This window comes from Embiotoca jacksoni, unplaced genomic scaffold (assembly GCF_022577435.1).
Source record: "Embiotoca jacksoni isolate LCO1_2020_lvr unplaced genomic scaffold, fEmbJac1.0.p SCAF_20, whole genome shotgun sequence".
Taxonomy (NCBI): domain Eukaryota; kingdom Metazoa; phylum Chordata; class Actinopteri; family Embiotocidae; genus Embiotoca; species Embiotoca jacksoni.
The window spans coordinates 6,926,299-6,953,311 of NW_027185341.1; the positions used below are offsets into that span (position 1 = coordinate 6,926,299).

Genomic DNA, 27,013 nt, shown 5'->3' on the forward strand with positions numbered 1-27,013 from the left:
TCACTTTTTGGACGACGTGCTGTAGTGTGACTTTTTGATCATATTTGGACGACATGCTGTAGTGTGACTTTTTGTCACTTTTTGGACGACATGCTATAGTGTGACTTTTTGTCACTTTTTGGACGACGTGCTGTAGTGTGACTTTTTGATCATATTTGGACGACATGCTGTAGTGTGACTTTTTGTCACTTTTTGGACGACATGCTATAGTGTGACTTTTTGTCACTTTTTGGACGACATGCTGTAGTGTGACTTTTTGATCATTTTTGGACGACATGCTGTAGTATGACTTTTTGTCACTTTTTGGACGACATGCTATAGTGTGACTTTTTGTCACTTTTTGGACGACATGCTGTAGTGTGACTTTTTGATCATATTTGGACGACATGCTGCAGTATGACTTTTTGTCACTTTTTGGACGACGTGCTGTAGTATGACTTTTTGTCACTTTTTGGACGACATGCTGTAGTGTGACTTTTTGATCATTTTTGGACGACATGCTGTAGTATGACTTTTTGTCACTTTTTGGACGACGTGCTATAGTGTGACTTTTTGATCATTTTTGGACGACGTGCTGTAGTGTGACTTTTTGATCATATTTGGACGACATGCTGTAGTATGACTTTTTGTCACTTTTTGGACGACATGCTGTAGTGTGACTTTTTGATCATATTTGGACGACATGCTGTAGTATGACTTTTTGTCACTTTTTGGACGACGTGCTGTAGTGTGACTTTTTGATCATATTTGGACGACATGCTGTAGTATGACTTTTTGTCACTTTTTGGACGACATGCTATAGTGTGACTTTTTGTCACTTTTTGGACGACATGCTGTAGTGTGACTTTTTGATCATATTTGGACGACATGCTGCAGTATGACTTTTTGTCACTTTTTGGACGACGTGCTATAGTATGACTTTTTGTCACTTTTTGGACGACATGCTGTAGTGTGACTTTTTGATCATATTTGGACGACATGCTGTAGTATGACTTTTTGTCACTTTTTGGACGACATGCTATAGTGTGACTTTTTGTCACTTTTTGGACGACGTGCTGTAGTGTGACTTTTTGATCATATTTGGACGACATGCTGTAGTATGACTTTTTGTCACTTTTTGGACGACATGCTGTAGTGTGACTTTTTGTCACTTTTTGGACGACATGCTGTAGTGTGACTTTTTGATCATTTTTGGACGACATGCTGTAGTATGACTTTTTGTCACTTTTTGGACGACATGCTATAGTGTGACTTTTTGTCACTTTTTGGACGACATGCTGTAGTGTGACTTTTTGATCATATTTGGACGACATGCTGTAGTGTGACTTTTTGTCACTTTTTGGACGACATGCTGTAGTGTGACTTTTTGATCATATTTGGACGACATGCTGCAGTATGACTTTTTGTCACTTTTTGGACGACATGCTGTAGTGTGACTTTTTGATCATATTTGGACGACATGCTATAGTATGACTTTTTGTCACTTTTTGGACGACATGCTGTAGTGTGACTTTTTGATCATATTTGGACGACATGCTGTAGTGTGACTTTTTGATCATATTTGGACGACATGCTGTAGTGTGACTTTTTGATCATATTTGGACGACATGCTATAGTGTGACTTTTTGTCACTTTTTGGACGACATGCTGTAGTGTGACTTTTTGATCATATTTGGACGACATGCTGCAGTATGACTTTTTGTCACTTTTTGGACGACATGCTGTAGTGTGACTTTTTGATCATATTTGGACGACATGCTGTAGTGTGACTTTTTGTCACTTTTTGGACGACATGCTGTAGTGTGACTTTTTGATCATATTTGGACGACATGCTGCAGTATGACTTTTTGTCACTTTTTGGACGACATGCTGTAGTGTGACTTTTTGATCATATTTGGACGACATGCTATAGTATGACTTTTTGTCACTTTTTGGACGACATGCTGTAGTGTGACTTTTTGTCACTTTTTGGACGACATGCTGTAGTGTGACTTTTTGATCATATTTGGACGACATGCTGTAGTGTGACTTTTTGATCATATTTGGACGACATGCTGTAGTGTGACTTTTTGTCACTTTTTGGACGACGTGCTGTAGTGTGACTTTTTGTCACTTTTTGGACGACATGCTGTAGTGTGACTTTTTGTCACTTTTTGGACGACATGCTGTAGTGTGACTTTTTGATCATATTTGGACGACATGCTGTAGTGTGACTTTTTGTCACTTTTTGGACGACGTGCTGTAGTGTGACTTTTTGATCATATTTGGACGACATGCTGTAGTATGACTTTTTGTCACTTTTTGGACGACGTGCTGTAGTATGACTTTTTGTCACTTTTTGGACGACGTGCTGTAGTGTGACTTTTTGATCATATTTGGACGACATGCTGTAGTGTGACTTTTTGTCACTTTTTGGACGATGTGCTGTAGTGTGACTTTTTGATCATATTTGGACGACATGCTGTAGTGTGACTTTTTGTCACTTTTTGGACGACATGCTGTAGTGTGACTTTTTGTCACTTTTTGGACGACATGCTGTAGTGTGACTTTTTGTCACTTTTTGGACGACATGCTGTAGTGTGACTTTTTGATCATTTTTGGACGACATGCTGTAGTGTGACTTTTTGTCACTTTTTGGACGATGTGCTGTAGTATGACTTTTTGATCATATTTGGACGACGTGCTGTAGTATGACTTTTTGTCACTTTTTGGACGACATGCTGTAGTATGACTTTTTGTCACTTTTTGGACGACGTGCTGTAGTGTGACTTTTTGATCATATTTGGACGACATGCTGTAGTATGACTTTTTGTCACTTTTTGGACGACGTGCTGTAGTGTGACTTTTTGATCATATTTGGACGACATGCTGTAGTGTGACTTTTTGTCACTTTTTGGACGACATGCTGTAGTGTGACTTTTTGATCATTTTTGGACGACATGCTGTAGTGTGACTTTTTGTCACTTTTTGGACGACGTGCTGTAGTGTGACTTTTTGTCACTTTTTGGACGACATGCTGTAGTGTGACTTTTTGATCATATTTGGACGACATGCTGTAGTGTGACTTTTTGTCACTTTTTGGACGACGTGCTGTAGTGTGACTTTTTGTCACTTTTTGGACGACGTGCTGTAGTGTGACTTTTTGTCACTTTTTGGACGACGTGCTGTAGTGTGACTTTTTGTCACTTTTTGGACGACATGCTGTAGTGTGACTTTTTGTCACTTTTTGGACGACGTGCTGTAGTATGACTTTTTGTCACTTTTTGGACGACGTGCTGTAGTGTGACTTTTTGTCACTTTTTGGACGACGTGCTGTAGTATGACTTTTTGTCACTTTTTGGACGACGTGCTGTAGTGTGACTTTTTGTCACTTTTTGGACGACATGCTGTAGTGTGACTTTTTGTCACTTTTTGGACGACGTGCTGTAGTATGACTTTTTGTCACTTTTTGGACGACATGCTGTAGTGTGACTTTTTGTCACTTTTTGGACGACGTCCTGTAGTGTGACTTTTTGTCACTTTTTGGACGACGTGCTGTAGTGTGACTTTTTGTCACTTTTTGGACGACGTGCTGTAGTGACTTTTTGTCACTTTTTGGACGACATGCTGTTGTGACTTTTTGTCACTTTTTGGACGACGTGCTGTAGTGTGACTTTTTGTCACTTTTTGGACGACGTGCTATAGTGTCACTTTTTGTCACTTTTTGGACAACGTGCTATAGTCTGACTATAGCAGACAACACAATGGTGCAGTTGTCAGCGTTGTCGTCTCACAGTCTAAAGGTCCGTGGTTTGATACCGGCCTGGTACTTTCTGTGGAATTTGCATGTTCCTGCATAAGTAATAAATTAAAATGTGGACGACTAACTTATGCATGTTATCATGCATGTAGTCCATGATGTAAAACAAACATCAGTGCAGTGGTTAGTGTTGTTGCCTCCCAGTCAGATGGTTCCAGGTTCAATTCTTGCCTCTGACGTGGTTTTTCACGAGATGTTAACATCATCCTTTCCAGGGTGAGTCTCGAACCTGGAACCTTCTGACTGGAAGGCAACAACACCAACTACTGCACCGTTGACCTCTCTTCCATAACATGTTTAAAAGTTATATAAGTCAGACAAGCATGCAATGAAGGCAGCAAAATGGTGCCGTTCCAAGCCAGCATTGTGATCTCACAATCAGGAGCTTCTGGGTTCGATAGGGGGTCTGGAACTTAGTGTGGAGGATTGTTTGTTCTTGCTTGAATGTCATGTTTTACATTATGGACTACATGCATAAGTTAGTCATCCATATTATGGATGACAAACAAAGTTTTGCAGGAACATGTAAATTCCACACAGAAAGTCAGGGTGGGAATCAAACCCAGAACCTTTAGACTGAGAGGCAACAACGCTGACAGCTGCACCACTGTGTTGGTTTCCATAACTTGAACGGAAGTTATACTTATAGCATGTCGTCCAAAATATGAAAAAAATGTCATGCAAGTAACAAAACAAAAAAAGTCGGATGACATGCTATAGCAAGACTTTTTTCTTACATTTTGAACAACATACTATGACATTTTTATGAAATTTTGGACGACATACTATAGCATGATTTTTTTGATCGTATTTTTTACGACATGCTATAGTATGACTTTTTGATCATATTTCTGACGACGTGCTATAATATGACTTTTTGATTCAATTAAAGGCAGCAGCAAACAGAAAAGCTCAGATTGTTATTCACAGTGACTGACAACATTATGGAAAGAATCCCTATTGATATCGACTTTTTGTTTCACCAGAAACAGCCGAACTATCGCTGTTCAAAGCCAACAGACTCATCTCCCGTGTTCTACACGTTAAAATTACGATTTTTATTCATGGAGTCTGGTGGCTCGAGCGGAGCGATATTACAGCTGTTTTCCGATCAAACAGAAAGGTCAAACATTGCATGAATCCTTTTTATAACACTGTCAGACACTTATAATTACACTTTGAACCTGTCAGTAGCACAACAAGCACTTTCAGGTTGGTGCTGGTTATCTAACTTTTAGCTAAAAGTCTATAAATGGTAGATTGTACAGTGGTAACAGTTAGCTGAGATGTCACTTACTATTGGAGAGTCACACAATTAGGTTTTCCTTAACAATGGGAAATAAATAACAGCATCCAGCTGCGTTCAAAAGCCTTTTCACAATATAAAAGAGTGTAACATTATGTCAGTGTTTTTATTTGGTTTAACATTGACAGTGTTAGTCACTTTAGTGTTAGTCACTTTGTATATTTTGTTTACATGACCAAAGTCGAACATTATATAAATAATGGTTACGCCCACGCTGGCAACATAAGGAAACGACCACGCTATCACATCATTTGAATTCAAGTATTACATAATCCCTGTTGGTTTTATAGAGGTGCACGAGCCCACAAGAGAACCGACAGATATTGTGTGCAAAAACACAAAAGCAGAAAAGTGTTTTTCAGAAAATGTAAACAGGCCTTTGAACTGCTTGGATAGAATCACTATCAGGAGGAAGTATTAAAAAGCATGAAGTGCTTCTTCTGAGTGGGGATAAATCCGTACTGTACAGTTATTCAGGAAAGTGACTGCCTCTTTGAATACAGACAGGATTTAAAATGATTCAATCAAAGCCCAAAGTTTTGAATAAATACATGTAAAAACCGCTACGGGTTTGAAACGAAGCATGAAATTGACTCTTTTGCTGATGTGAAGCCACCTTCCACAAAAAACCACTTAAAACTGAAATTATATCTCAATTTGTAAATTTGTAAAAAATGTGCCGCAAAATCAAACATTTTCGTTCCTATTAATCCCAAAACACACTCAGAGAAATCCTGGAAGGACTGAATAAACGGGCCGTCGACAGGTTCAGATTCTTAATATGATTATGTGATTTTAAATGTGTCGTTAATGAAGCGTGCAGACGTGTAGCGACCGAAAGTTAGAAGCCAACATCCAGCAGGTTTACCAACAACATTTACCATGTGTTGTGTTCTATTTTAAACAACAATAATATGGAAGAAAACAGCCAGCCTGCCAAAAATACAAGAGGAATTTGTTAGTAATATAGGACGGAACAATAACTCCGTACTGTACATCCTCACGGCGTTAAAAGAAGTGCTCAGCTTCTATTCACATCTTGTCTTCCTTTGATGTCATCGCCCGAAATGCTCCAGGCTGACAACATTTGCATATTTTACAGACTCATGAACACTCATTTGTTTGTGCACACTGTTTACTCAATTTAAATGGATTTCAGAACCATGTTGATGTCTGTGTTAAGGCTGCTTTCAGTGACAATGGACACATGATGAAAACGTCCTTCAGAGGAGTCTATTTTTGAATGATTTCAAGAGAGGACACATTTTTTTGGACGCATCTCCAGAAATGTTTTGTCAACATCCAGCTTTCTATTTCTCTGGGCTGAAAATGAAAAAGGGGAAATTTTGAAAGTTAAACCCATCGCAGAGGGACCTGCATTCAGATTCGGTGTTCTTCTAAGGCGGGGTTTTGTTCACGGTTTATCGTCTCAGTTTGAGAACAGAGCGCTTGCTTCAACCCGCTTCAGAGACATCTGGATTCAGGTGTTTAAACCAGAATGGAGAAGCCAGGCCGGGACACGGTGGTCATTCAGCCTGCCAGGGAGCTGCCGAGCGTGGGGTCGAACACAGGGATGATGAGTTCAGAGCCAGAACAGGAGCAGCATGGTGAGTCTGAGCCCGGTAACCAGCCTGAATCCAACCAGGAGACACCCGAGACGAGATGCAGCCCATCACCGCTGGCCCTCATCCAGCTCCGCATGCAGCAGCTCCACAACAGGCGTTTCCTTCTGCTGAAGATGCAACACTTCAGAAAGAAGACAGAGCAGGACGTTGGCAGGACCAAAAAGGACAGTGAGTCAGTCACCTAATGTGATGATTAAAAATACAAAATACACATACACACACAAACATATATCATTCTAAGACATGAGTAGAAATAAATAGTAAATACTAGTCATAAATAGTTGTCCTAAATACTAGTAGTAAATAGTAAATAGTAGCAGTAAATAGTAGTAGTAAATATTAAATAGTAGCAGTAAATAGTAAACAGTAGTAGTAAAGGTAGGTAGGTAGGTAGGTACTTTATTAATCCCCGAGGGGAAAATTTTTCGCCACAGCAGCATACATACAGAAGCAATAATAGAACAATAGAATAAAATAATAGAATAGAATATATAATAGAAAAGCAATAAAATAAAATAGCAGTAAATAGTAGTAAAAAATATAAATATAAAATATAAAATGCACAGCATATACAGTATATATACAGTACATTAAATATCTATATATATTATATACAACAAACCAATAAACACAGTCAACATATATATATATATATATGTATATATATACATACAGTACAGTATATATCTATATATATAATATACGCATAATATACAAGCAACCAAGAAACACAGTCATAATAGTCATAAATAGTAAATAGTAGTAGTAAATAGTAGTAGTAAATATTAAATAGTAGCAGTAAATAGTAGTAGTAAATAGTAAATAGTAGTAGTAAATAGTAAATAGTAGTAAATATTAAATAGTAGTAAATAGTAGAAGTATATAGCAAATGGTAAACATCACTAATGTGATGATTAAAAATACAAAATACACATACACACAAACATATATCATTCTAAGACATGAGTAGAAATAAATAGTAAATACTAGTCATAAATAGTAAATAGCAGTATTAAATAGTTGTCGTAAATACTAGTAGTAAATAGTAGCAGTAAATAATAAATAGAAGTAGTAAATGGTAGAAGTATATAGTAAATGGTAAACAGAAAAAGTAAATAGAAGTAAATAGAAAGATACTATTCAGTAAGACAGCTTTGGTAATAATTATATACAGTGAACAGATAGAGCAGCTTGCTGTAGATGTGCGTGATCTGTTTGAACTCTAACTGTGTGTGGTGTCATCAGTGGTCGGGGAGGACGGCGATGAGCTTTGTGGCGAGCTGTGTGAGCTGCAGGTCATTCAGAGAGAGCTGGAGGAGCTGCTGGTGAAAAAGGAGGAGTTGGAGGAGGTGGAGGAGTTGGAGAAACAGGGACAGAACTCCAAACTCACAGCAAACAGAGGCATGTTTCCTTTCCAGGCTTCTCAATCATCTTTCTTTTTTTTCTTTTTTTTTTTTAATTTTTTTTTAAGGCAAGACACAACAGGTGAATAGGGTAGAAATTTTAACGAACATATATCACCATCAAAACTCGTTCAACTGATTACTTCTATTAGGAAAGTACTTTTTTTTTTCGTATGAAAGTATATGTTTCTCAATGCAACTGAGACATTATCTAATTAAACATTTCTTGAACAGGAATCCGATTTTTGGATGTCGTAAACTAAACACCTTAATATTTCATTTTTTTTGGGACATTTTCTTCATGCTAGCGTGAAAGATGGCATGTCATGAAAGCAAAATAGCCCAAATTCTCAAAATTGACGAGTGCATGAAACGATGCTTTTGCCTGCAGTGTCTCGCCTTAATATGCACGTGAATGCTGTCAAAAATAATTTAGGCTCCGAAGAACATTTTTTTTAAACGACTTATATTTGAAATCAGGTCACCGCGAACACCACCCATTTCATAAAAGTGAGATGCCCCGCGGGGGGATCTACATGCTGCCGCCTCCACAGCTCGCCCAGGTGGACGTCCCACCGGAGCAGAGTGTCAAACCTGCAGCTGCCGCAGACAGAACAACAGACGCCGTCATTCCAGGTGTGTGATACCTGTTGTATGTAATACATTCAAAATAATGTTAGCGTATGCAAATGCCTGGTCGCTTTATCTTTAGATATTGCATGCAGTAAGTTATCCATCCGTCCGTCCGTCCGTCCGTCCGTCCATCCATCCAACCAGCGCAGCGTACAAAGATGACCAGGCCGTGTCAGTTTGAAGTTGAGTTCATACCAACCTTTTTCTGTCTCTGTCTCTCTCTCTCTTGCGGTCAAGTGGACGGTCTGCGTCGGACAGCAGGACTCACCCGGTGTCCGTCCTGCGAGGAGGTCATCGTCACGGAGGTCTGCAGCAAAGTGGGCGAGACAATGTGGATCGTGTGCTGCTTGTGCTCCATGATGGGGTACGTCTTGTCGCACCTCATCTGAACACGAAGAAAAAGCGTATTACTCAAAACCAAACATGAAGCTGTCGTTGCCGCCTGCACGAGGTAGATAAAAGTACCACGAATACCTAACACGGTTACAAGCAATAAAGAAGAACATTACTTGGGGGGGGCAGTTTGCGAACAACACCTGGATACTGTTCAAATGTTCTCTGGGGTAAGGAGGACGTTGCGCAATGACGGACGGAGTAAGTAACAGGTGGGAATTTTTAAAAAGCCATGAAGTCACGTCATCTTTCTTCCCAACAGGTGTGTTGCAGGCTGCTGTCTGGTCCCTTTCGCCGCGAAGTGCCTGAGGGACGTCCATCACCGCTGTCCCGCGTGTCGGGCGGACGTACACACCTTCACGGCGTTGTGACGCGGCGATTACGGGAGCGTAACCCTCGACGTCTCGGGAGACGTTTGGGGTCTCGGGCTCTAAAACTCGGGACTCAACGAGTTGGGAGGATTGCGCGGGGAGCTCCGGCGGGAACGCCCCCGGCCGCGTTATCGTTGAAGGAACGCCTCGAGCGCCCCGGACTCGTTTTTGGTCGCGACGGTGCACCCGCTCAGGCTGAAGTTCGGGGCCGGGGCTGAAACGCTTTGGGCGATCTGCTACCGTTTGTTTTCCGTGGACTCTGGAAAACATATTTGCGATTGTTATCTGAAGAAAAATGGAAATTCCTCGCTGTACATATGCAAACGCAGGCCGACAATCAGACCGGTCTAACAAAGAGATGTTTTCAAGCGCTGCCGGCCGCGGTGCCATTCAAATGTAGCGGCTTTTCTGGACTCTTCAGACCTTTGAAAGATAAAAAAAAAAAATGAACCCTGTTCACAATGTTTCTATTGTGTTTGAGGTGAATTATTCCACGGAGGCTCTTCACAGTACACCGAATTTTATTGACACGTAAAAGCATACGGTACTTATATACATCTTTTGGAGTATTTACAAAATAGAGAGAGCCCATGGATGTCACACATGTATAAAAATATGCATTACATCTATATAAATATGTACACAATGTGCAAAACGTATGGCCTTACGAACAACAAGAGGCATGGCATGGGCGGCGGAGGTAAAGAGGGGGGGGGGGGGGACTCGGCTACGGTGAGCGACGTCGGCCCTTCGTTGTCACCCTTCGCTGTGAAATGTGTGGAGGGAGCCTCGTCTGTGCTTCGGCTTCACTCCCCCACAAACATCGGTTGGAATAAAGTCTCCTCCACGGAGCTTTGTTCCCACGTCCTCCACCAAAACAAACGTCCACACGACCGTTAAAACGGTGCGGGCGAACGAGGACGAGCGCGGAGAGCTGAAATCGACACGAGGAAGCCCGAGCTCGACCCCTCAGATATGAAGTGCTTCGAAACTCTGTTACTCTGTAGTAAAGGCTCGTACATGAATAAAATCAAGGCAGGATTTGACATACAGTACAGTCTTATCAAGGGTGAGCAGCCGTTATTGCTGTGAGCAGCCTCGGTGGCGAACGGTGAGCGGTGTCGCCTCCAGTGAAAACCTCAACGATTTGTTCCCAATGTAGATATGAAGGGTTCTTTCTAAGGCAGCGGTTCCCAAACGGTGGTACGCAAACTACTCACGGCACGCAAGGCTCCACCCGGTGGTTCGTAAGAGCGTTGCTGGCAGGCCTAATTCATTGCACTCTCACTGTCCCGAGAGCTAAAAAAAACAAAACAAAATTTTTTTTTTCATTTCGTTCGATTATAGACAACAGCTATTTCATAGAAACATCACATTGCATTTCAAAAATGTGGTGTCAATCATTGAAATATTCCAGGAATAAAATTTGCCTGTGCTTACGTAGGGTTTTCCAAACATTATCTGCCCACCACCCTCGACTGCTGCCGCGGCCCTCCGGAAAGCACAGGAACCAAACCCTGCTTAAAGCCACGTAAGGGGATGTCACAGTCGACATGCCGTTACAGGAACATTATCCTCAGTTGTTGATTTTTTTTTTTTCACAGCCTAATAATTGGAATTTTTAAACGGCAACAAAGTCCATAAAACATGTCGGTATCCGTGGTGGGAAGTGGTACTTTTGCTTTGGTAAATAGTGGTACATGGTCTGAAAGGTTTGGGCACCTCAGCTCCACGATAAAAAAAAACAAAAAACAAAACAAAAAAACACAATAATTCTTTAGTTTCAGCACTAACAATATTGGTAAAAACATAATCATTAGTATCATATTCAATTTCTGCTGGTAGAGCCTCCTAAATCCTAACACACTGGTCCTTTAACATTTACTTTGAATCCTTAAAAAGAAGAAAGAATGAATATAAACTGTGAGAAACTTAACAAAACGTGATAATATGTTGACCAAAGTACATGAATCTTCTTGTGACTTTCACTGGTCCTCCTACATGAGATTTAACGCGCAGCAATGTGGAAAAAAAAAAAAGAAATAAACTACAACGTTTGTGTGTTGGTCTTTGAGAACATCCACGTGTCTTGGTTAAAGAAGTGTAGTGAAGGGCTCTCTAATGGGATTATTGCTGACAGTAACTCATTACACAGAAAAGAAACAACATACATTTCTTTCAAATGAAAAAAAAAAAAAAAAAAAAAAAAAAAAGCATAATTTTAATTATCTTTCTGTCAGAAATGACCCAGAAGTAAAACAAACAAAAAAAAAACAAAGAAAAAAGTGCCTTGAAGTCACAACAGGAGAGAGACGGCGCCCTCTAGTGCCCGTGGACGTGATGACGGGAGGAAGTGGTTCGAATGTAAACGAGATTTCACTGACCGATATCCAAGAAAAGAAAAAGGTGAGATTTATTTCAAAGTGCCGTAAAGTTGGACTCTATCAATCGCTAAAGAATAAATAGAGTGAGATGCTAAATCAGTAACTCGATGTTTAGACCGAGAACGAGTGGCAATACGATGCGATCAATTAAAACAAACAACAACAAAAAAACCAGCCCTCTCCCGCTGTGCGTTTTTTTTTGACCGTGGGACATTAACTCAACAGCAAACAGTAAAAACAGTCATCAGAAGCCTTCTGAAGAGTCAGAGGTGCAACGTGTGGAGCGGAGAGCAAACGGTTGGATAAATTGACTTGGAGACAACTTGAGGGCGACGGCCGAGAGGACAGCGAGAAGCAGCCCGAGATTAAACGTGAATACAATCATGCACACGGAGGACACTGACGTACATGCAAGAGACGGGAAGACACGTCCACGCACAACATGCTGGCTTCTCACACGCACACGCACACGCACACGCACACACACACACACACACACACACACAAAGCAAAGTGCGGGGGGATACTGGGGGGATACTGTAGGACAGCTGGATATAAAGCTCAACAAAGACACCTTTAATTATTCCTTGATATATTTGCAGCACACCAGTTATGGATGTGCGCGTCTGAAGGTCTGACATTTGTTCCCTTTCCGCCGTTTTACGTCAGTTTACTAAATCAGAAGAAGAAAAGCTGCCACCTTTTTTTTTTTTTTTTTTTTTTTTTTTTTAAGTGAAGTTTTTGATATTTTCAAAAGTACATTCAAAATAAGCAGAGTTGGGGAAACCGCAGCATCCGCTGATCGCAGTCGGGAGCGATCGAGTAGCGATCGCCGTGGATACGCAGCGTTCACATTTCCTTGTTCTGAGGTGAATGAGGCGCGGCGGCCTCGGCCTCGTCGGTGCGCAGCGCTCACACCGATGGAGGAGCTTCCCCTCCTCTCGTCGTTATATTTTGTAGAGTCATTGGTTGATCAGCTTTGACCGCGCGAGATCAGACGAGTCAGCAAATCGTGTCGTCCACAGGGAACCGTGGGCAGACAGGACCGGCGTGAACGGAGGCTCCGGCCTCGTCGAGGAATCCCTTTACGGCTCGGCGACCGACCGGCCGGCCGGCCGACCGACCGCGTCGATTTAAAGAGCGATGCAAGAGGCTGAGGCGTCTTCTCAAAGCGCTGAGACGGGCTTTCGTCAAAGTCTCCCCGGGTGACGAGGTCTGACATCCTCAAATGCCTCGAATGTCCTTTTTAACTGTTAATTACAACGACAGGGTTTCATCTGGAGTCTGAACGGGACCACCGAGGTTTGTGTGGCGCAGGCTGCTTCGGTGGACCGGCGGTTTCCGCATCATCTGCAGAAGTGTTCAAAAACCTTCTTCCTCATGCAGCTGCTGCGCTCACACAGTGCAACAGACTCGGATGTCCCGGTGTCCCAAAGTAGAAATAATCTCAGCCCTCGACTCTGTTAGTGTGGTTTAAAGTGTATTTACAAACAGTCCGCTTCCTTTGGCTCTGTGAGGGATCGGTAAAGTCATGACATCAGACGCTCTTTAAAATCCCTCAGTCGCCTCCGAGCAGACGTCTTCCTGTCCGTCTTTTAAAGCCGTGCAAACGCCTGCTCGTAGTTCCACTTGAATCAGTGTACAGCGTCTCGTCTCCGCAGAGTAGTGAGTGGGAATATTACAGATGGTTTGGATGTCCTGGTGAGAGTGACGCGGCACTGTTGTTCCTGCGGCCGTCCGTCCTTTTTCGTCTTCCTCCGTCTCTCGCTCCTCAGCTGCTCCGCCGTCTCTCCTCCGTCCTTCCGTCTCCGTCTCAGTCCCAGTGCAGCTGAAGGTCGTGCGTGTCCAGGAAGTCCGTCGGGATCCCCAGCGGCATGAGCGCCCCGCCGGGCCCCGGGGGCATGGTGAGGTCCAGCCACTCCATGTTGTCGAGGGCCGGGTCGGACAGGCCCATGTTGAGCGAGGAGGGGGGCGAGGACGAGTCGCAGAAGGACAGGTCGGACGTGTCCATGGGCGAGTAGGGCTGCTGGTCCATCAGCTGGGCCTGCAGCTCCATCATCAGGCCGTGCGTACGAGGGTCGGAGGCCGGCGACGCGTCGGCCAGCGTCCCCTCCAGGAAGGCCTCCAGCTGGTTGTCTGTGGCCAGAGAGGACAGGCTGGGCAGGTTGATGATGGAGTTCAGCGTGGGAGGCGGGGCCAGCTGGATGTGAGGGGGCGGTCTGGACAGGACGGTGTTGACCGGGAGGGTGGTGATGTTGGCTGTGACTGGGAGGGTCTTAGGGAGAGACACCGGAGGGTCCTGCTGGATAAACGGAGTGATTTCTGGAATGGTACGAAGAACATGGAATAAAAACATGGATTAGGATTAAGGATCGACCAGTGAGGACAGTTTTAGAGAACCGAGTTCGTCCACGGTGGGAAACTGAACCCTGAGAAACAGTCACATGACACATGAACTGTTCAACCGGAACACTGGGAATTATATTAGAGTGGATATCATTACATTTAACGGCTGTAACGATCTGATCTGTCCAGAACCTGAGACAAACTGTCAGAAGGGTATTTATGTTGACTTAAGCAACAGTTAATAAAATATTATATTCTATCAAGTGTTGCTTATAGGTTGTTTATTTTATATTTGAAAAGCGCTTTGTAAGTTGTTTTTGAAAGGTGCTATATAAATAAAGATATTATTATTATTATTATTATTATATTTGCACTGCATTGTTTTCTATTCAGGGTCAGCTTTGAAAGCTTAAACACGTTGAGTTGAGTTTCAGTTTAAACTTCTCTGCTCGCACTGAACAACTCAATCGAGCGGCCAGCGTGTGGCGCTCATGCCGGTTGCTTTTGTCCGGTGATAATTCCAATAAAGTTCATTGAGACAAAGTGTCCGAGGCCTCGGTGTTGACAAGACGGGAGAAAGGCAACGTTACGTTGTGCGACTTTTAAAATCTGTTATCGCCTCGACGGCTTTGATGTTACGGATGAAAACGCTGCAGCGGTCGTGAAAGACATGTTTTTCATTTTGTTTATTTAATAGCAGACATTAAGCAGGTCAGAGTCTTTTCTGATTGACAGCGTGCAGCATTTGAGTGACTTCACTGTCACAGTAAGAAACACGGCCAGGTAGGCACTTTTGAATTTATAATCTAATAATTCAAAATACTGAAAATATATATATATATATATGCGTGTATATTTTTTTCCTGTACTGTGTAGAAAACATCAAAGTGTGACTCACAACTTGGGTTCACGCTGAACTGTGCATTTTCTATATTACTAATGAATAACATTTTGTATTGGAGCCATTTATTCTTTTAGTCGGCTGTAGAGATCTCTGCTGGTTTGCTAACTCGTTTTTAAACGCTCCCAAATTGAAACATGCTGTACGTAGATGTTCAAGCTGATTCAATAATCCATATTTTAAATCAAATCATATATTTTTTTTTAAATTTTTATTTCCAAATTACTTTCTCTAAAGTCTTTCCCTGGACTTTCTGGCAACTCCAGCTGGGACTCAGCGGTCTCCATGTTGCTGTGGTTAAGAGTGAGTTTCTGTCATGTCAGCATAAAACGATGTCATCAAACTGAAAGCAGTCCGGCCCACGCAGCAGCAGCTTCTGTGTTTCTCCGCGACGAGACCGTTTAAACATTAAACATGCCGGCCGTCGCCGTTGCACCAAGTTACCTCCGCTCTCTATGAGGATGTCGAACAAGTCATCCATTTGCTGGCTGGTTGCCGTGGGAACCTGAAAAGACAGTCAAGGACATTGAGAGACTTCAGGCTTTTTCACTGCGATGCTGTAAAACTGAAAATACCAAAAACAAACTTGTGTTTTTACGCTCTTTTTGTATTCTGAAGGACACAGCAGCGGAAATCGTGTGTGTGTGTGTGTGTGTGTGTGTGTGTGTGTGTGTGTGTGTGTGTGTGTGTGTGTGTGTGTCTCACCTGTGAAACGTTGTTGATATGCAGGTTGCGGCTCTGTTTGACAGCGTCCTCGTAGCGGGGAGGCTCTCTGGTCTTGTGAGGCTGAGCGACCAGCGAGGTGGGCTGGAGGATGAAGGTGGGCTGAGGTGAAGAAGACTGGGAGGATTTCAGGAGAGAGAGGTGGAGAACATACAGGCGGAATTAACAACCAAACCGTATAAAGAAAAAAAAGCATCCGATTAGTAAAGTCATCACTGATACCTTGTTGAGGGCTCCGTTGGAGATGTGGTGGTTGGGTGAAGCCCGTGGAGAGACCCGGGTCTCTGGGGAGTGCCTCAGGAAACACTGAGGATTCATATCAGGCCTCCTCTGGTTCTCCAAACCAGTAGTGTTATTGCACATAGTCAGAGTCTGTTACGACACAAGGGAGAGTGGCAGCACATCAAAAACAAAGTCAAATTTCTTTAGAGGAGGCAGAGAAATACAACACATAAACTTTTTTACATCTCTAATTTACTGGGAAGCTTCAGCAAACATAACTATTTCAAGCCCTGATTTAAAGGGGCTGACAGTTTTAGCCGACTTCGGGTGTTCAGGGAGCTCTTTCAACAGGTGGAGAGCACAGAAACTAGAAGCTGCTTGGTTTTGATTCCGTTTACACTCAATAAACTTGTCCCAGCTGACCTGGACGGTCTGTAGGCTTCGTAACATACAGATGAATCAGATGTATGCCTGAGACCATTCAGGGCTTTACTGACGAGACACACAGGAAGCCAGTGCAGTGATTCAAGGATCACTGGATCGGTGTGGTGTGCTTTACTTTCTTGGTGTTAGTACCTATCGTGGCGGCATTCTGTCGAGCCGACTGGTTTTATGAAGACACCATTACAATAGTTCAACCTGCTGGGAATAAATACATGAAGTACTTTTTCTGCATCTTGTTTCGACAGAAATCCTTAAATTATTGCAATATTGTTAATGTGGCAGCAGGATGCTTTTGTGATTGTCTTTATGTGGCCGTTTAAATTTAGGTCAGAAGAATTTTTCAGGTTTGACCTGTAGAAATCTAGTAATAGTGTCATGGATTCAAGATAAGCACAGACTTTTCATCGTCTCCGCTCCCAAAAGCAATCATTTTATTTGTATCCGTGCTCTTCCAGTTTGCTACAAAGCCCCGCTCACTGCGTTCGTACCTGCAGGCTGACGGTGTTGTTTGGCAGCTGGATCGCAGTAGCGTTGTTGGACAGAGAGACCGGGAGCAGGATCTGAGTTCCAGCCTGGCCCGTCGTGGTCAGCAGAGTCTGAGGTTGCCCAGACGCGGATAACAAGGTCTGAGGCTGCCCAAGAACCTGGGAGACTCCACCCGGGTGGCTGATGAAGAACTGCTGCAGGCTGGGGGCGGCGGGCTGCGACTGTGGCTGGAGTTTAGGACTTTTGTGGGGTTGGGACAGGAGCTGGGGGCTGGCGGTCACTTGGGGCTGGGCTTGAGTCTGGATCTGAGCGAGGAGCTGGGTTTGGGTCTGCAGCTGGATCGGCTTGCCAGAAGAAACGGTCACATCCTCCAGCTTCACCACCGTCGGCAGGTGAGTTGTTAGAGCCTGGGAGTCCAGGAGGGAGTTTGAGATGGCAGCGGCGGTGGACGAACAGTTTGACAGCACCGTGCCCTCCATCTTTACCACATTTGAGTTGAGGACAGCAGGAACGGGGTTCATGGCAGGTAGAGAGGTGAGTTTGGGAGGTGCAGAGTCGGCGGCGCAGCCACCTTGACCTCTCTTCTCCACCTGCAGCTGCATCTTCAGCTCCTCCACCAGCCTCTGCTCGTGCTCCAGCTTCCTCATCAGCTCCATGATCTGCCGCTCCTTCTCATGGAGCCTCCTGTCCTGAGGTGAGGACCGAAGCCCCGCCAAGCCCATGCTCACCATCTGCATGTCAGACGCAGGCTCAGACATGCCGACATCCTGCTGGAGGGTGGAGGGGTCGGGGGGAATGGGTGAGACCGGCGGCGTGGAGTGCACGCCCTCTGTTGCCACCTGCTGGACCGGGACGACAATGGCAGGCGTGGTCGTGGTGGTGACCTCCATGGAGATGGAGGAGAAGGTGGTGGTGGGAGGAGGGAAGGTGGGTGGTGCAGTGGTGCTGTGATTGTCCTGGAAAGGTTTCAGTCTTTCTATCAGGTCGGTCTTTGTTCCGGACACAGGAAGGCCGCGCAGCTTCAGCTCCAGTTTCAGCTCGGCCACCTAGAAACACAGAAATATGATCGTTTAGACAAGTGCCCAGAGGAGGAATGCAGTTCATTGTAAAGGGATAGTACGCAGGTTTTGAAAATACGCTCCCTGTTTGTGAAATGCGTAGTGCAGCTGAAGCCAGCAGAAGGTTACCGCAGCATAAAGACTGGAAGAAGGAGAAACAGCAAGCCTGTCTGGAGGGAGAAAAATCCACCTAGCAGCACCTCTAAAGCTTAATATTTAGAATAATTACTTCTTTTGGGATTAATACATAGAATAATCCCCAATGTAACTGTCAGAGAGGCATCTTCCAGTGACAAGTTTGTTCTGTTTGTTCATTATTATTCTCCCATAAAGTCGATAAATGAGTTAAAAAGGGTAATTGATAAAAAAAAACAAAAAAAAAACAAGTGTCTAACATGCCAATTTAAATGAAAATTCATGTAGGAGCTCATTGTAATCTAGAGTTTATTGGCTCACTTGTCCAGAGTTAACGTCAGAGCATTACTGTGGCATTGTGGGTCAGAATCCAATACCAATCTCACCTGATAACTGTGTGTCATAAAGTAAACACCTATAATCTCTAAAACGTCTGAATACTCCTGCTGTTAATGCTCCTTTCTACACTGCTCAAAAAAAATAAAGGGGACACTTAAACAACACAATGTAACTCCAAGTCAATCCCACTTCTGGGAAATCAACCTGTCCAGTTAGGAAGCAACACTGATTGTGAATTAATTTCACCTGCTGTTGTGCAAATTGAACAGACAACAGGTGGAAATGAGTCAATTATCAAGACAACCCCTATAAAGGAACGGTTCTGCAGGTGGTGACCACAGACCATTTCTCTGTCCTCGTCCTTTCTGGCTGATTTTTTGGTCACTTTTGCATTTTGCCAGTGCCCTCACCACTAGAGGTAGCATGAGGCGGTGTCTACAACCCACAGAAGTGCCTCATGTGGCTGCAGTGTGTCATCAGTTCCTGCATGATGAAGGCATCGATGCTACGGACCGGCCCGCCCGTTCCCCAGATCTGAATCCAATCCAGCACATCTGGGACATCGTGTCTCGTTCCGTCCACCGACGCCACGTCGCACCGCAGACTGTCCAGGAGTTGACTGATGCTTTGATCCAGGTCTGGGAGGAGATCCCTCAGGAGAACATCCGTGGTCTCATCAGGAGCATGCCCAGGCGTTGTAGGGAGTGATACAGGCACGTGGAGGCCACACACACTACTGAGCCTCATTTTGACTTGTCTTGAGGAATTTCCATAGAAGTTGGATCAGCCTGTGATCTGATTTTTCCACCTTTATTTTGAGTATGATTCTGAATCCAGACCTCCATGGGATAATGATTTTGATTTCCATTGATCATTCTTATGTTATTTTGTTCTCAACACATTCCACTATGTAATGAATAAAGATTTCCAAATGGAATATTTCATTCATTGAGATCTGGGATGTGTTGTTTAAGTGTTCCCTTTTATTTTTTTTGAGCAGTGTATTTGCTAAATGGGAGCCATTATTGAGTTTATATAAATGTTTAAAATCAAGAACAACAATGTTGGGTACTTGTTAAATCCTGCTGTATGTACAGTTGTCTGTTTTCTATGAAAACAGTCTGGTTCTGGCTGTGTAATATTTAACACACTTTATTTCTGTATTAGGTGAGTAAAGCATAACATTCATACGTAAAGCATAAAGTGTATGATTGCTGATTTCAACAGGGATTTCTAAACTTCTTGCTGTTCCCAACTAAAACACTGCAGGGTTTGCCGGTAGAAACGGTGTCCCTTTCCAAATACCTTCATCTCCTCCAGGTTGGCGGGCAGGACTCCCAGCTTGCGGTTGGACAGCGAGTTGTTTGGCCGGGCTGGAGCTGGAGGCAGGGGGGGAGGTGGAGGAGCAGTGGGCAAAGACACCATAATGGAAGTTGGCAGGGCGCCGGCGTTGTTGCTCTGACCCTCTGCCACAGGTCTGCAGCGAGAGACAGAGAGACAAAGAGAGGTGAGGTCATCGTAATTTGAGGACATCAGGGAAGAGGAAGAGGAGGAGAGAGAGAGAGAGTGGGAAGGTGGACAAAAAAAATATTATTGTGGCGATAATTGGAGAAAGAGAGGAAGCCGAGCGGCTCACGAACAAAGGCGGTCAACCAAACCGCAGCGTGCTCACAGTTCAAAGGCAGCCGGGCCGTGCTGCTGCTGTCAGGACGGTTATGCAAACAGCTGCTTGTAAACCAACATCCTGTTAGTTCTTAATATGATTACGCATACGCTTGTTATTGGAAAGTAGCTAATGGCCCTCTGGCTTGTTGAAAACAACAATATTTGGCTCGGTGTCAAGCACTTTCAGATAAAGAGTCGGGGAGGGAGGCCAAAAAAAAACGTGGAAAAAAATGTAATTACAGTGATGGAGGCCTGAAAAAAATACGTCCGTAAAACTCAGTTTATCTGTGTGATGGAGGTAAAAACAACACCATCACATTGCTATGTATTTGGGAGCCACGTACTTGAGTGGAGCTGGTAATATAGTCTGGTAGTTGTAGTGCTGCTGCTGCTGACTGAGGATCTGCAGCTGCAGGAACAGCTGCTGCTGCTGCAGCAGTCGGGCGTACGAGGAGTCCATGGGGGCCTCGCTGGCCTCCTGCTTCTGGTCCGGGGGAACGTACTGGTGGTACTTGAGCTTCTTCACCCTCGACTTCAGCTCTTTGCCCTTCTTGCTGCGACTCTTCTCAGACGGAGCTTTCTGCTGGCTTTGCTGTCGGTGGGAGGAAACGCAGACAAATTCTTAACATACGTTCTGCACATCAGATACAAAAAAAGACAGAAGGGACGTTATTTAGAGGACAAATCCATTACTTTGATGAGCGTTGGGCCTGGTTTTGGGGGAGCAGCTGTGGTGAACGGCTGAGCAGGAGTGACAGCTGGGCGGCTGGCAGGCTGCTCATTGGTGGAGATCACTTTCATAAAGTCTGGTGTTGGGAGGGGCTGCAGAGGCAGAAAAAACAACAACACTTAAAACCCCTGAACAAACATCGACGTTCTTACAAACACTGTTCAGTCCAGGATCAACATTAGAAAATACACACGAGTTATCGCCCTCTATCTGACCTGCAGCATGGTGCTGAGCGGTAGAACTGGTGCCGGGGCCGGGGAGGGCGTCTCTGGCACTTTGTTGTCCCCCGGTGACGGGACAGAGCTCTGAGACTCCTGGCTGGCTGGCTGCTCCGGGGACGGAGCGTCATTGCTATCTTCATCCAGGACCTTGGGATAATTCACCTGACCCACTGAGAGACAATCAACGAGTCAAAGCACTGCTTCGATCACACAAGGACATCGTCCTGCGTCCCTGCAGGTGTCTCACCGATGATGGCCTGTTTGAGGCTGGAGTCCACCGGCAGGATGTTTTTCTCCACCAGCTCCATCGGGCCCGGTCGCTGGGCGATCTTCTCGTTGAGGTTGTCGGCCAGTCGGGCCCTCTTCAGTCTCATCTGAGTGGCCTGCAGAGAGGGCTCTGCTCCGGTCTCTGGGAGACGAGAACAATAAAATGTCACACGTTTCAGTACAGATCACAGAACTCAAGAATTCTTGATACGGTTTTTTTGGTCGCATCATGCCTGCTGCCACTCTGAATGTTGTTTAAATCATGATATATATTTGAGGGGAAACGTAACTTCAGTCTCTCTTTTCCAAAATTTTAAAGGTGCACAGGAAACATTCTGCAAACATTAGTTGTGAATTAGAAAATGATCAGCACCTTGCAGGATGTGCATCCTGACCAGCTCTGCTCTCTCTGGACGACTGCGGATCTTGTGCTTGAGGAAGTTCTCAGTCTGAAACAGATCAGTAAATAATTTGAATGCCTCATATTTCAACATTTTATAGGAGTTTTACTTTTATTCACTGATCTGAAAATAGCTGGAAAGAGATTTTTAAAAACATGGATATCATTCTGTTATATAAAGCTTTTTCAACTTTTGGCACCGTCCTGTTCACTCCGTTTCCAAACTGTGTGTCTCACCCTAGCTCGCTCCAAGCTGCGGATCTGCCCGTGGAAAGCTGCCGGGCTCTTCAGAGCTGCAACGTGGAACATTTTCATTAATGCACAATTTTATTCACAAATGATGTCTCTCACATTAAAAACACAGAAAACATGTTTGTTTTTTGTTTTTCCATCACAGTTATCAGCATTAAAAACAGGTTCCCCGCTTTGTTATCATTCACTCCACCCACACCACGTTAGCTTCTCGGTGGACGACCGGCGGCGTGTTACTCACGAGGCATGATGCCCTGCTCCACCAGCTGCTCCCGGGTCCGCCTCTGCTGGAGCCTCAACTGCAGCACTGCAAGTCAAAGTGAAGGAATTAAGACTCCCGACTGATGCCGGTGGCGGAGAGCGCCAAAAGGTTGTTTTACAGTTTACAGTTAGTTTATTGTGCAAAATCACATCAGTGCAGTGAAAAAGTGAACTTCCCTGGGTTGGTAAAAACTGTTAATAACACATCTGAGGCTGCAGCAGCCTGCTCATGTTCAAATCCAGACTCAAAACCACCTTTTTAGAGCTGATTTTTTAATGTGTGATTTATGTTGTGTTTTATATTTTTATTGTTTTCTTGGATCATTTTAACTTTTGTAACATATGTGAACAAAATGTACTGTCATTATTGAATTTTTAAAAAATATATTAGTTAATTTATATTATTACTATTATCATTATTATTATTAATTCAAATAATTAACTATACATTTAAATAAAGAAGAACAATTTCTAAATTACCCCAAGCATGTTTTTTTGCATCATATTTTATTAAAAAAAAAAGTTTTCAAATCGAAGAACATATATGCCGATATATATTTATGATATGCCAATATCGACCAATAAAATTAGGCCATCTGACATATTGGCTGAGCTCTACAAACATTTTATTAGAAAATGAATAAAGCAGAAAGATGAGGTAGTATATAAAATAATAGGGAGGAACATCAGATCAAACTCAAAAGGAAACCGCATATGAATCTGTCCACAGCCTACTCTAGAACTCATATCCCGTTCTCTAGTCATTTGGCTGACATCATACGATAACGTCATTTTTTAAGTGGGCCGCTCAGACATTTGACACCAAACGCTCGCTTTGCGGCTGATTCCTCATACAGCTGAAGCTATTTGCAGTCAGGGCAGGACCAGGTCTGCAGTTATCTTACCAGCACAACCACATCTGTACAACACTGGTTCCACAGAGGTGCATGGTACTGTGGTGAAGTAGCCTGCCAGGGAGGCTGTAGCTCAGTTGGTAGAGTGGGTTGCACATTAATCAGAAGGTTGGCGGTTCAATCCCCAGCTCCTCCTGTCCACACGCCTAAGTGTCCTTGAGCAAGACACTGAACCCTAAAATTGCTCCCGATGTTGTACCATCGGTGTGTTGTAAGTCGCTTTGGATAAAAGCGTCAGCTAAATGTAATGTAAAAGCACAGAGGAGATTTCAACAGCAGTGCACGAGTGATTTCTGATGTTCTTTTTCTATTATTTCACTCCCGACATCTGCGGCGTGCAAATTCAGCCATCACACTGACAGGAGCTACTGCGGCTGTAAACATATTCTCTCTGCGAGCCGGCCTGCTGTGTTAACATCTGAAGCACTGCTACCGCTAAATTAAACACGCAAACTCACATCCACCATCAGAGTATTTCATTTCTTTCTTTTATTACAGCATTTAAAAAAGGCAAAAAGAAAGGACGTAGACAGGAACGATTATCGAGCCGATGTCAGATATTTAAAGATATTTTATTTTCTGGCAACAGCATTAGTCTGCTTGAGTCGCGTAATCATCACCATGACAACAAAGAAGACGAGTGCTCACCTGTTCGGGCTCTGAGACTAGCGCAGCAGTCGCTGAGTGTCTCTACCTTCATACACACCATAGTCTCACACTCCAAAATAGTCCAAAACACAACTAAGTGATTAAGCCATTCGTTTCCAAGGTAACAGTTGATGTATTGAAGCATAAAGTCTGTCACATTGTCTCAACCTCGGAGTAATGAGCAACCAAATGATAAAAATCCAAAGTAGTCAGTGCGTCTGAACTGGAATGTGCTCTTTTTCTAACGTTTGTGTTAATACGAGGCCACGACTCTCCTCCTCCTGCTCCCTCCACTCTTACTTCCCCTTCTCGCTCAGCCAATTTAGGATGGGTTATTTTCTGGCTGTGAGCGAACCCGCCAGAACATGGCCAGAGGTAGAGGACTGGACTCGTTCCTTGTAACCGCCAAAGAAAAGTGTCTGACTCAGCACAACAACAAATAGAAACCACAAGAAATGCACCCCAATGTGAAAAGACAAGTAATCCACAGCTTTAATGTGATTTTGTTGGCGGGTCTGCGATGGGGGGGGGGGGTATCACACCGAGCAGGATGAGGTGCAGATTTCCACAAACTAAACACTGGTCATGACCGCACACACTTCTCCATTCACAGGAAGGGAGGTGTCAAAACTTAGAGAAACACCAACTCTCATGTCCCAACAGGAAACAGCTGGCCTCGCCAATCTTTTCTCTCTCTCTCTCTCTCTTTCTTCGCAGACCACTGATGACATCATCCCAGTGACCCCACAAAGGGACTAAACATAGAAAATGTCGTAACCACTGGCACATTTTCCCACGTACCACGGCAGCTGAAGCTCTGCGGTGAAACACTCACAGACATCTTCTAGGTGACATTGACACCGGCGACATGGCAGGGTTGGAGGATTGTAGGAAAAGAAATGAACAATCTGGACCCTCGCTATGATCTGTAAACAGCGCGAGTAAGGTTTGCAGCGGCGTCATGGAGGTTCTAAGTGACACAGGCCGACTTCCAGTCAGCTGCATTGTCCTCGATTCCTGCGGGAAATGCTGCTCCGCCTGACAAACACACACTGACCTGTGGCCTCAGCAGTCTGGGGGCGGGGGAGGAAAGGGGAAGAGGGGAGCGGGGAGGGGGGGGAGGGCAGACATGAACGGGCCGTTTGGGAACACACGGACCATCACGCACACACAAACACACTCAACAGGACCACAGAGGGGAAAAAGGCTGCGTGTAAATATTAAGACTTTTTAACCTGCAGTCAGTATGTTATCTAGGGACAAATGGATTATCTATTCACAGTTTATTAAAGGAATAGTTTGACATTTTTGGAAAAACACTTGTGTTTTCTTCCTGAATGTTCGACAGACCAAGCAGCACCTCTACTGCTCACTGATTAACATGTTATGCCTTGTTCGTTTAACGTGTACCAAAACTGATGTGAAAAAATGGCACTAAAGAGACCAGGGAACCAGTGGGGGCCTCTAAAAAGTATCTAGTGAAGAAAACCCGTGCACATAACATCCCATAAATATTAACTTACATGAATTTAACTGTTACTATAGACACATCCACTCAAAGCTAACTATTATAATTATAATGGTGTGATTAGAAAGTGGTATCAAGGATGTCATCAAACTCTCTGCAAACAAATAAGCGTATTCCCAAAAACTTTGATAAAAGTAAAAAAAAAAAAAAAAAAAACTAAATTTGTGTTGACTTACGTTTCAAACAAATATAAAATGTTTTTTAATTTAAAAAACAGTGTCATTCGGTTTTCTGTTAAAAATACTTTTTCATCAGCTTATTTAAAAACCGTGGATTCCTAAAAATTCCACAGGACACTTCACTTTGCCTCACGGTGAACCCTTGACATTCAATAGCTTTGACAACCAGAGACCTCACAGCAGGTCAGCCTTTGATGGGACGTTTTGATGAAGACGGATGTTTCTGAGTTGCAACAGAACAGCCAAAGCTAAACCAGGACGGGTGCAGGAGGCAGCATGTGTGAAAGCACCCGGGAGTCCGGACTATTTTTTTTTTAAGTCTTTTTTTAAGCCTGAAATACAAAAGTAAGTCAAATACAACAGAAGAGTTGAGATGGAGAATTTACAAAGGAAAACTTGAGTTAATTAAAGGCAGAATTCACGTTTACACACCTTAAAATCTACAAATTCTGTGGCTCTATGTTTGACTGCAGGTCAACAACTGTGAATGATATAAAAGTCTAAAACACTCTTTAACATTTCTCTTCTGATTTGACACGTTAAGTTCAGTTTACTTCAGATAAGTCACCTTATCTATATTCATCTCTGGCACAACAACCTCACAGCTCTGAATCTGGCCGCCTCACTCTGCTGACAGCAGCACTCTCACTCTCCCTCAACGCTCTCTGGATTCCACACAACGTCAGACTCAGACCTGTCACCCTGGTAGACAGATTAACACCTGCACGATAAAACCCAACACGAGAGACGGGACTCTGCGGTCGGAGGCTCGGAGGGTGGAAAGTATGAGGTGTGTGTTCTCACTGAAGGGGAAATGACAAAAGCCGAGATGATGAGTGGGTGCCACTGCTGTTGACATTCCACAGAAACTTTCCACCGTCGAGAGGTTTTCCCCGAGCTCTCCCGCATGCAGCGGCAGCAGCAGCCGACGACGACGACGGCGACGACGTGCAGAGAAACCCTGCATTTACCCAAAACATGTTGAATCCAGTTTGGAGCGGGCTCTGATTAAACATCCTGCAATTGTGGATCGTGCGTGACAAATTTGATTTCGTTGACCATTGTCATCAATACCGCAGTGACTGGACTGAATGACTGAACTGGTCTCCAAACACTATTTAAGCCTTTATTAGGAGCTGGCAAACACAGCAGGGAATCTAACCCGCTGCTAAAGCCTGGTAATTATGTACCCATCCATCAGTGTCAGAGTCCCATGAGGCTGCCAAAACAATACAAACAGAGAGGCTGGTGAGGAGTTAGCGTGCAGCCTGGCTAAGCATGATGAACATAATCTCTTTGTGTACTGCAAAAGAACAATGAATGGAAGATTGAGGATGCAGATTTATGGCCCTTTTTGAAGCGATAAGTTGATTCAGAGCG

The 27,013-nt window shown here is 43.8% G+C and overlaps 2 protein-coding genes across 2 annotated transcripts in view; one reads left to right on the forward strand and one right to left on the reverse strand.

Annotated features, from left to right (window-relative positions):
- LOC138202201 (uncharacterized) overlaps nucleotides 1-11,577 on the forward strand; it is a 25,294-nt gene extending 13,717 nt beyond the window's left edge. The window contains exons 2-6 of the mRNA XM_069156018.1: nucleotides 6,539-6,898; nucleotides 7,976-8,131; nucleotides 8,614-8,769; nucleotides 9,004-9,130; nucleotides 9,422-11,577. Coding sequence (XP_069012119.1) covers nucleotides 6,604-6,898; nucleotides 7,976-8,131; nucleotides 8,614-8,769; nucleotides 9,004-9,130; nucleotides 9,422-9,530 — 843 coding nt within the window. The 5' untranslated portion in view covers nucleotides 6,539-6,603 and the 3' untranslated portion in view covers nucleotides 9,531-11,577. The remainder of the gene's footprint in view (nucleotides 1-6,538; nucleotides 6,899-7,975; nucleotides 8,132-8,613; nucleotides 8,770-9,003; nucleotides 9,131-9,421) is intronic.
- Nucleotides 10,034-27,013, reverse strand: part of mrtfba (myocardin related transcription factor Ba) — a 27,408-nt gene continuing 10,428 nt past the window's right edge. The window contains exons 4-16 of the mRNA XM_069156016.1: nucleotides 22,345-22,410; nucleotides 22,089-22,144; nucleotides 21,825-21,900; nucleotides 21,432-21,593; nucleotides 21,179-21,354; nucleotides 20,927-21,055; nucleotides 20,578-20,825; nucleotides 19,874-20,045; nucleotides 17,039-18,082; nucleotides 16,107-16,256; nucleotides 15,867-16,001; nucleotides 15,606-15,666; nucleotides 10,034-14,236 (exon numbers count right to left, since the gene is read on the reverse strand). Coding sequence (XP_069012117.1) covers nucleotides 13,728-14,236; nucleotides 15,606-15,666; nucleotides 15,867-16,001; nucleotides 16,107-16,256; nucleotides 17,039-18,082; nucleotides 19,874-20,045; nucleotides 20,578-20,825; nucleotides 20,927-21,055; nucleotides 21,179-21,354; nucleotides 21,432-21,593; nucleotides 21,825-21,900; nucleotides 22,089-22,144; nucleotides 22,345-22,410 — 2,984 coding nt within the window. The 3' untranslated portion in view covers nucleotides 10,034-13,727. The remainder of the gene's footprint in view (nucleotides 14,237-15,605; nucleotides 15,667-15,866; nucleotides 16,002-16,106; nucleotides 16,257-17,038; nucleotides 18,083-19,873; nucleotides 20,046-20,577; nucleotides 20,826-20,926; nucleotides 21,056-21,178; nucleotides 21,355-21,431; nucleotides 21,594-21,824; nucleotides 21,901-22,088; nucleotides 22,145-22,344; nucleotides 22,411-27,013) is intronic.